This window comes from Pecten maximus, unplaced genomic scaffold, assembly GCF_902652985.1.
Source record: "Pecten maximus unplaced genomic scaffold, xPecMax1.1, whole genome shotgun sequence".
NCBI lineage: Eukaryota > Metazoa > Mollusca > Bivalvia > Pectinida > Pectinidae > Pecten > Pecten maximus.
Window position 1 is genome coordinate 1 of NW_022981283.1, and position 9704 is coordinate 9704.

At 33.4% G+C, this 9704-nt stretch overlaps 1 protein-coding gene across 1 annotated transcript; it reads left to right on the forward strand.

The window, feature by feature from the left end:
• Positions 1-1337: 1337 nt before the first annotated feature.
• Positions 1338-9215, forward strand: LOC117319986. Its single transcript, XM_033874685.1, has 5 exons — positions 1338-1450; positions 1969-2154; positions 3283-3386; positions 3711-3829; positions 5498-9215. The coding sequence occupies exons 2-5, from the start codon at positions 2047-2049 to the stop codon at positions 5659-5661; spliced, it is 495 nt and encodes a 164-aa protein (XP_033730576.1). The 5' UTR covers positions 1338-1450; positions 1969-2046; the 3' UTR covers positions 5662-9215.
• Positions 9216-9704: the final 489 nt, after the last annotated feature.

A 9704-nucleotide genomic window follows, 5' to 3' on the forward strand; every position in this document is an offset into this window, starting at 1 on the left:
TTGGAAGAGAAAATTAATAAATTTAGGAGGTGGCTATATACAGTAAAACCTCGTTATATCGCCACCTTCTGTTCTTCGCGATTTTGGCGATATAACGAGTTTGGCGGTATATCGGGTCTGTCGCTCAAACCCAAGTTTCCTGTCCAAACACTATAAATATTGTTTCCCTAACAACTGTACACTGTCAAAAACAATTTATTCATATCAAAATATTTCATCGAATTTTACACATACATGTATATGCTTGAAAAGAAATAAATATTAATTTCAATTATTTTCCCGAGAAAGTCATCGAAATTTGCATCACATGATCTAGTAGTCGTAACGTGATTTTCACCGTTACCTCGTTTAACTATGTGCATGTTCTACCGGGTGCCGAAAAACGTTCAATTGTCGTCTTGTTTTGCCTTCAACCGACAAACTGACAAAACAAACTGTTGAAGAGATAAACATTTCTCAATTTCTGATTCAGCTCTAGAATGCTTGTGTTGACAACGTTTCATCATTAGCTCGCGCGAGTAATGTTTTTAGATGTTTGTCTGGAGTTTCCGGTTACTGTTAACGTTGCGTCATCACGTGGTACGGTACCTCTGTGTACCCGACATCTTACTGTTGTCTCTACAGTAACAGAGTCCTATGACATTTTAACAAAGAGTGAAGCAGTATCACAAAAGTGAGTTTTATTCATCATAACTTACGAAACTTTCCTAAAGAAATACCACAAAGCACTAGCCATGGTTCATTGATTTCATGTGTGTACACGCGCTCACGGTGTGTACAGCTAATTATCTGTCAGTCGACAGTCAGTAACGTAACAATAACATATAAACACACGTCCTTCTGGACTCAATTTGGTGATATTAACGAGGTCAATATGATATTATTTTTACCATTTGTTCTGGAAATATGATGGCGAATGGCGGTATGCGAGTTTGGCTGTAAAACGGGTGTAATAGCGTGGTAAGAAATCCGTTCTGAATGAATTCATGGCGATAAGCGAGTTTGGCGGTATAACGGGTGGCAATATAACGGGGTTTTAACTGTATATATATAAAGGTCCAAGATATGGTTATCGTATTGTGCTGAGCTCAGCCCCTGTGATTTAAGGGTTCTTTTTATGATTATCATATAATTGTACATAAAGTTGTCATGTTCTAAGTTCAGTCCTTCTGAAATTCTGAAATTTTACTTACTAGAATCATTTAAAATTAAACAGCATGAAAGGGAAAGTTTCTGATCAATAATAAGGATCGGTCAAAAAAAAAAATGAAAAATGCTGAAATTTTTATTTGGGCAATTGACTGTACTTCTTTATGTGGTAGTGTTAGGACAATTGGTCTATTTTTGATTTTAGAAAAAAGAGGAAGAGGACGATGAGGAGGAAGAAGAAGAGGAAAGGACAAAATGGAAATCCAAATACTGCTACAGGCTACTTTGTGAACACGAGGAGGTGGGTTTACGATCAGATAACCGTCATCACTTTACATGTTGTAAATCTATACAATGGATGTTTTATGCCTGCTGGGCTGTATGCCTTTACAGAAAACTTTAGTGAGCAGGTTTATATAATAGTACATCTAGTACATGTAAGCACTATTCTGACATTTTAACCACACCAGTATTTTGAAAGCTGATTTCCTAATCTGTGATACATGCCAAATAGTTCCTACAGCCCTATAGTCACAACTCTGCTAGACGTTATATATATATACATATTCCTGGCATGATTTATGTGATTTGAAAACAGTTTTAGAGTAGTTACATTTGTTTAGTATGTGATAATTATAAGTTATTGACTTTTCAACTTGATCTGATAAATAATGAGATTATCAATGATTACTTTTAATCAATATGGGTAGAACTTTTGTGTGAATTCCACCAATTTAAACACAAGAATCATAAGAAAAAAAAACCAAGTATTTCAGTAAATATGCTATGAAATACACTGATTCTATTCCATTACAATAGGGTTGGCATACGGTGGACTCAACCATCCCATCTCCAGAACATGACGGAAAAGAGGAAGAAGAACAATGGCTGAACTCCATGGCCCCCTACATGGCACGAATGTTTGCCATCCTCAAATACTCGAGCATTAATATGGCTAGTTTGAACACACCAGAGGGTCAGACTCTACAAGCCAAGCTGCAGACGGTAGGTGGAAACTTTTGCTTCTGTATCTTATAAAAGATTACATTTTCAAAGACTTATAATCAATTACTAAATATTTCCCAAATATCATTTTAGAAACCAGAGGGTTGGGAATCCTTGGTTCATATCTCTCTCAAATTTATAGACCGATTAGAAAAAAAAATGGCCGATAGGTCGCCATCTTGTATTTTGACATTTGAAATTAGTTGTTATCGCTATTTCTCAGAAAGTACTGAAGGGATCTTTCTCACGTTTCATATGTAGGTTCCCCTTGGTCCCAAGTTGTACATGATATTGCATTTGGGGACCAATCGAAATACAACATGGTTGACATGTTAGATTTTGACAATTGAAGTTTGTTACCGCTAGATCTCAAATTGCATATGTATGTTCCTGTAAGGGACCAACCTGACAACAACATGGCCAACAGGCAGCCATCTTGGATTTTGATGATTGAAACTTAATTAACAATTTCTTAAAAGTACTAAATTGTCATTATAGTCTTTCTCAAATTTTAGTGTAAACTGTAGAGGTTCCCTTTGGTCTCTAGTTGTGCATGAAAGTCTGATTGAAAGAACTAAATGGATGACAAAGAGTATGGCCATTTTGGATTTTGACAATAGCAGGATGCTTCTGCTACATGTAGATAGTGTTATATAAAGTTATTAATGTTTTGAAAGAAGAGTAAAAAAAAGAGAGAAAAGATCAGTCTTTTATTTGACTGGTATGGATCATTCAATGGTGGGCACCGAGATCAAATATACACTTGATGTTGCTTGAACTTTTTCAAAACTAATGTTTTTGTGTTAAATTTTTTCATTCAAATTTTGTTCCTATTTTGATATTATTTATAGACTACCGGTAGTTACAATTACAGATTCATTTATATGTGTTCTCTTAGGTTTTAATGGCCTATATTTTTATTTAAATAAGGATTTTCAACCTAATTTCCATGGTTTGTTTTTATTATTGCCCTTTACAGTGTTTTTACTATTTGTTTTCGTGATTTTCGCTTAAATTATTTGAAACTTTGGATGGTTTATCATCATCAAAATGTGTCTGTGATGTATCTAGAGTGTATCAGAAGGAAGTATACAGATGTAAATTTATCAAACTGAAATCTGACTGCAGATTGCCATAGATCTCAACAAGAATGAGTTCCAGGATGAATATGTAGAGGTCAGAGGCAGTGTGATGGACATGGATAAGGAAAAGATTGCAGGATGCCTTAAGAGGTAAGAATATATCCTCCTCCTCCTCATCATCATCATCATCATCATCATTGTCGTAGACACTTTTGAAGTAACAAATAAATCTGTGTCAATAGATAAAAGTTTTTCAATCTTTAAAATGGTGCCAGCATTTTGTAAAGTTTTTCCAAAATGGAATTATGTCAACACAGTCTCTACATAACGTCATTTATTCTTTGAATTGCATTCAGTTGGCATTTACAGGCAATATGAATGCCAAATAGACAAATGCATACTGAATGAAACTAGCAGTTATCTATAAAACTGTTTTTAATTACATATGATACATGTAATGATGTATTGTTTAAGATGTCATATGCTGAATGGAAAGACACTTTGGCTTTGTGACAAACACCGCGGCCAAAGTGGCAGTAAGACGGAAAAACTGTATCAACAGCTCTTGATGCCACACGAAGACCCAGGCAAAGGTAAAACAAATCTTAGTTGTCGTTTATATGCATACAGCTTTACAATAAGATTTCCCTGCATACAGCTACACAATTTATACACTAGATTTCATCTTGTACGTACAGCTACATGTACACACTATATACATTACTGTACATTACTATACACTAGATTTCATCTTGTACGTACAGCTACATGTACACACTATATACATTACTGTACATTACTATACACTAGATTTCATCTTGTACGTACAGCTACATGTACACACTATATACATTACTGTACGTTACTATACACTAGATTTCATCTTGTACGTACAGCTACATGTACACACTATATACATTACTGTACGTTACTATACACTAGATTTCATCTTGTACGTACAGCTACATGTACACACTATATACATTACTGTACATTACTATACACTAGATTTCATCTTGTATGTACAGCTACATGTACACACTATATACATTACTGTACATTACTATACACTAGATTTCATCTTGTACGTACAGCTACATGTACACACTATATACATTACTGTACATTACTATACACTAGATTTCATCTTGTACGTACAGCTACATGTACACACTATATACATTACTGTACATTACTATACACTAGAATTCTGTTAGTTATTAGTCCCCTACCGGTGAAACCGGGGGGAATATAGGTTTTGTCTGTGTCCGTCCGTCCGGTTAAAGTTTTGGTTTAAGTTTTGTAATGGCACACCATTCACTTAATAATGGTATAAGGATGCTGATTCTTTGCACAGAGTTTCTTTGGGTGTGTGGCATTACTTTTGTATGGTTAAAACTGAAAAAATTATTTTCATTTTTTGAAATTTTTGCCATATTATGAACTTAACTGTTATTGCTGTATTGAGGTTTAAGTTTTGGTTAAAGTTTTATAGTGGCACACCATTCACTTAATAATGGTATTAGGATGCTGATTCTTTGCATAGAGGTTCTTTGGGTGTGTGGCATTACTTTTGTACAGTTGAAAATGAAAAAAATATTTTCATTTTTTGAATTTTTTTCCATAATATGGACTTAACTGTTTTCTCTGTATTGAATGCTTCACTGATGTGAGATTCTTTTGGAATAAAATCAGTGTACTACTATGCTGTGCTATGCAGAATTATGTTTATATTTCAATCCAAGGCTGTTATTACACATTTTAATTTAAATTCACTTCAGATTTTTTACTTTGTACAGTAGACATACCAAAAGAATACCTGAATATCTTTTAGGGGCAGGAAACATTGTTTATTCACCCCAATAGAGTTGAATTTACACATTGTTTGGAATGAACTTATTTTCATAAAATGATCATGTTTCAGTTGTGGCTAAACTTGTTTACTCAAATTTGGCTAAAGTTTTAAATTGGGGGCACCAGTAGGGGACATGTATTGGTTTAGCAATACTCACAGAATGCTTGCTTTTCAAAAGTTACAAAAAACACTCGCTAAAGCTTGTGTTTTGGGTAACATTTGGAAAAAATCTAACTCAAGTGAAAGAAATACCATTTACGACTACCACTCTATATAACTTCTATATCAACATTCAATAGGTATATGCTGTTCCACCCCACGGTAATCTTGTTTTTGTAACTTCACTTACAAGTCACAGAAAGGTGGGGAAGTTTATTTACTTACATGATTCCATTGCTATCCACAGCTGTGTTGACCCAACCAGAGTCTGAGCAAACTTCAGGTCAAACAACTAGTCGCAAGGAGCCAAAAGAACCAACGAAGCCAAAACTATTCCGCATGAGGGAGACGGGTGGTTCCAAGTCGGGCAAATTGAAGAGACAAACAAGTCAAGCATGTAGTGTAATGTAAAAGTGGAAATCGATACCCAAACATTGCTTCTTGTTGTGAATTATCAAAAACTCTTTTGAATCAAAATTATCTGCTGCTGAGTTAAGACAATTGACGAATGATTTGTTAGTGTATGCATGTATCTAGATTCTGTAGATATTACAACTTTAATCAAATAGCAGTTGAGACTGATGATAAGTACTTAGCATTTTGTATGAAATTTTATCATATTTAATTACTGCTACAAGGAGCCAATGCCTTCTAATTGAGATTAATATTTTGCATTTGCATAATACTTAATCCAGGCTGGGTTCATCATATCACGGGAATATACTAACTAATTATAATTCATCATTGTATGCCCATTTTTATGTATTAATCATCCCCTGTGATCATCATCTCATTTAAACATATGTTTAAGTAAATACACGGATAGACTACAGTTAGGCTTTTCCATGTTGTATGTTAATATATACACTTGTATGATATATATACATGTACGCACTTACTTTCTTCTGCTTGTCTTCTGATCTTGTTTCTCTAACAAAACAAAATATGCTTGTTTTTTGCCTGAGACATCAATACACATGTCTATACTATCGCTTATAATATATAGTGTACTATCGTACTACTGCTTATAGTATATATAGGGTACCGGTAATATCGTACTACTTATAGTATATATAGGGTAATATTATACTACTTATAGTATATATAGAGTATATATAAGGTAATATCATACTATATATTACTGTGTCATATTATCATTTAATAACATGGAAGTTTATTTGTCAGTTTTCGAGAGAAAACACTGACATTTTAATTTGCAATTTTCTTGAAACTTACCATAAGAACAAACAGGGACTTGTGATACATATACACGTGTAATTTGTATGTGTTTCATTATACATGTACTCCCGATTATATATTTTGAAAGCTGTGATATTTTTCCACTGCTGCCTGAAAGTCTTATTTACATGAATTGTTGTATATTTCTATAATCTATATTGTTTGTTGTTAATACAATACATTCAATGATACTGACTAACAAGAATTGACAAACAAAAGCGAAATCAGAGGTTGACAATCAAGATAAATACAAATCTCTTCAGCACCTTTGGAATACGCTACTACAAAAAGAGGGCATTCACTAAGCAATTTTATTTATTGGAAATATATTAATGATTAAGTTGATCCAAGTCCTTTGAAGGTTACAAACCAACCTTTTCATATTGTATCAAAAACATTTTTACGCACGATTCCTTACAGTCTCAAGGTTTGTTAACTCTTGTGATCCGCAAGGTGTGCAGAGGGACGCTTTGACTTATGGAACGCCTTTTGATAGTAGAAAACGTTTACTATTCATTCCATCATCGCCACACCCACACATAAACTGACAGTTATATTTGTTACTTTATAACCTTATTAAGAAACTATTTAAAAAATTTATGTACATTTATTTATTATGCATCTACAACTTTTACATGTTGAAAGTTTACTTTTACATATCATACTCGTGATACTTTATATTATTCTGCTCAAGTTTTAATTTAACTCTAATTTATTAAGCGTATATATTTTTTTGATGTGATGATAATTCAGGATACATTTTTTTATATCCTGAGCTTGATTTAACTCTATTTGTCATACCAAAGACCAATCATATATTCTAACCAATGTTATGTACAAAATGTTTTTATTTAAATACACATCACAAAATGTATCTGTGATCATTATTTTGATATGATGCATGACATTCCTTTTACGTCCTTCTTTTTCATTTTTTTTGTCACACGCTTTCTAGTGAATACAAACCAAATGATTTTCTGGAAAATGGTGTTATTTCAGGGGTGTGCTATGAAGACTGAACTGTTCAATATTCCAATTTTTGCAAAGTTAATACCTGTTGACTAAAAGGTAAAAGTAAAGATATTTTTTACTGGGAATTCGATTAAGTGTGTCTTTTTCAGCAATTATATTTCATCCTGAGAGAAATAACAGCAGTAAAAACGATATATGTCCAAAAATCAGTCATGCCGTCCAAGTCCATTGAAGCTCTTGTTTCATTTTATAACAAATATGTTCCGTCCATTTATTTTAGGGAATGGTAAAGCCATTCATCTAATCAATGTTATGATTGTATTAGGTTATGATATATTGATGTCACATGTCTGCATTGTCCTTAATCCGAAGGTTTCTGATGTTTTTGTGTTTTATCGGCCTTTTATAAATCTGGACCAGCTCTATCCGATTTTTAAATAGCCGGATGACCTTAACCTCAACTTCCACTTTAACGTAGCGTTAAACATGGACCTACCTATACTCTGCTGACTATAAGGTGTACTGTTCTCGAACCATACTTTTTGTATAGGGGTACATAATATTTTACTTACCTAAAACGTAAGCGCTATTTTGATAGCATTTTTCCTTGTTTTATGACTGTTACTGTTTTGAGAGCATGTGATACAAGACTAATTTGTAAAACTGTTTTGTAATTTAAAAAAAAAATGATTGATTTTTTTTATCTCATCTAGACGAATTCTACATTTGGTAGAAAATAATAGACTAGATAATATCTAATGTTTTGATTTATTAAGAATAGTGGAGTGAAGTTATGAATGTGAATTTGTTGCTTCTTGTGTGTATACCTTTTTATATCTGAATTTTATATAATGTCCAAAAATCAAAATGCCGTCCTATATCACCAATTAACAAACAACGTGACAACTCAATACATTTAGTTTGATGTTTAGAATGTAGCATTGCTATAACTTCATCTTAACACAATAGAAATATTAATCAAAGTTTAAACTAAACTCCAATACTTGCATGTATACAATTATATTGAGTGACTTGAAAGCAATCGTTGTCTTTTTGCAATAAAATTTAGTGAAATTGATGTTTTCGTCTTTGTAATGCACTTGTTTTTATTTTTCTAATAATCTTTATTGAGATAGCTAATTTAAGTATGTTGCCGTTGTCTATCGATAACACAGATGTTTGTTATCAACATAATCAACGACAGCACAAATAAGAGAAACACTTTGTGTATCGTGTATATAAACATAAAAAAGAAATATTTAGATGACAGTTGAAATTCCATATTATAATCGTTAGCGTTATTAAGCCTGAAGAGAGTCGCAAGGCTTGAAAACGTTAGCGATTATAATATGGAATTTCAATTGTCATGTTAATATTTCTTTTTTATGTTTATATATATATCCCCACTTATTTTTTTTATATCAGCATGAATTTAGCTTTTCTTTAATGAACACCTATAAAGCGTTACAATTGATTCTGTATATATGAAATAAATTAGAGACATTTATTGTATTTGAGGTGGATTTGAAGAAAAAACAATCAAAAGACCCAATATTATCTGTTCACTTGCATTCCATCATTCATGGCTACAAATAAAAACTAGCTTACACTTTATGTGACGAGAATATTGATCCAAGTGCTGTTAAAAAACAAGTTTAGGACAGTTAAAAAATAATTTCAATTGACGTAATATTTATTGGTGTATTTTATTTCATTCTAACACTGGATATTGGAATAAAGCTTTACATTCCTGATTTATTTAGTTTGTTGATTAGCCCGACCAAGGTGAGCTTATGCCATACCGTGGCGTCCGTCGTCCGTCCGTCCGTCCGTCCGTCCGTCCATCCGTCTGTCGTTCGTCCGTCAACAATTGACTTATTTGACTTCTTCTTCATAACCGCTGATCGGAATTTGAACAAATTTGGTCAGAAGCATCCCTATGGGTAGGCGACTCAAAATTGTACAAATGATGGGGCTGACCCCCTGGGGGCCTCTGGGGCGGGGCCAAAAGGGGTCATTTTGGCGCTATTGATATAAACGACTTCTTCTCTGAAACCAAGCAATGGCTATCACTCCTATTTGCCTGGTAGCATCACTATGGGTTGGGAATTCAAAATTGTACAAATGATGGGGCTGACCCCCCAGGGGCCTGAGGGGCGGGGCCAAATGTGGTCAATCTGGCTTTATTGATATAAACGACTTCTTCTCTGAAACCAAGCAATGGCTATCGCTCATATTTTCCT

Bases quoted from the DNA above. Each gene is read 5' to 3' on its own strand.
- LOC117319986 (XM_033874685.1), top strand. From the start codon at position 2,047: ATGGCCCCCTACATGGCACGAATGTTTGCCATCCTCAAATACTCGAGC. The intron at 3,387-3,710 runs GTAAGAATATAT...GTATTGTTTAAG, and splicing joins ATTGCAGGATGCCTTAAGAG to ATGTCATATGCTGAATGGAA. The intron at 3,830-5,497 runs GTAAAACAAATC...TGCTATCCACAG, and splicing joins ACACGAAGACCCAGGCAAAG to CTGTGTTGACCCAACCAGAG.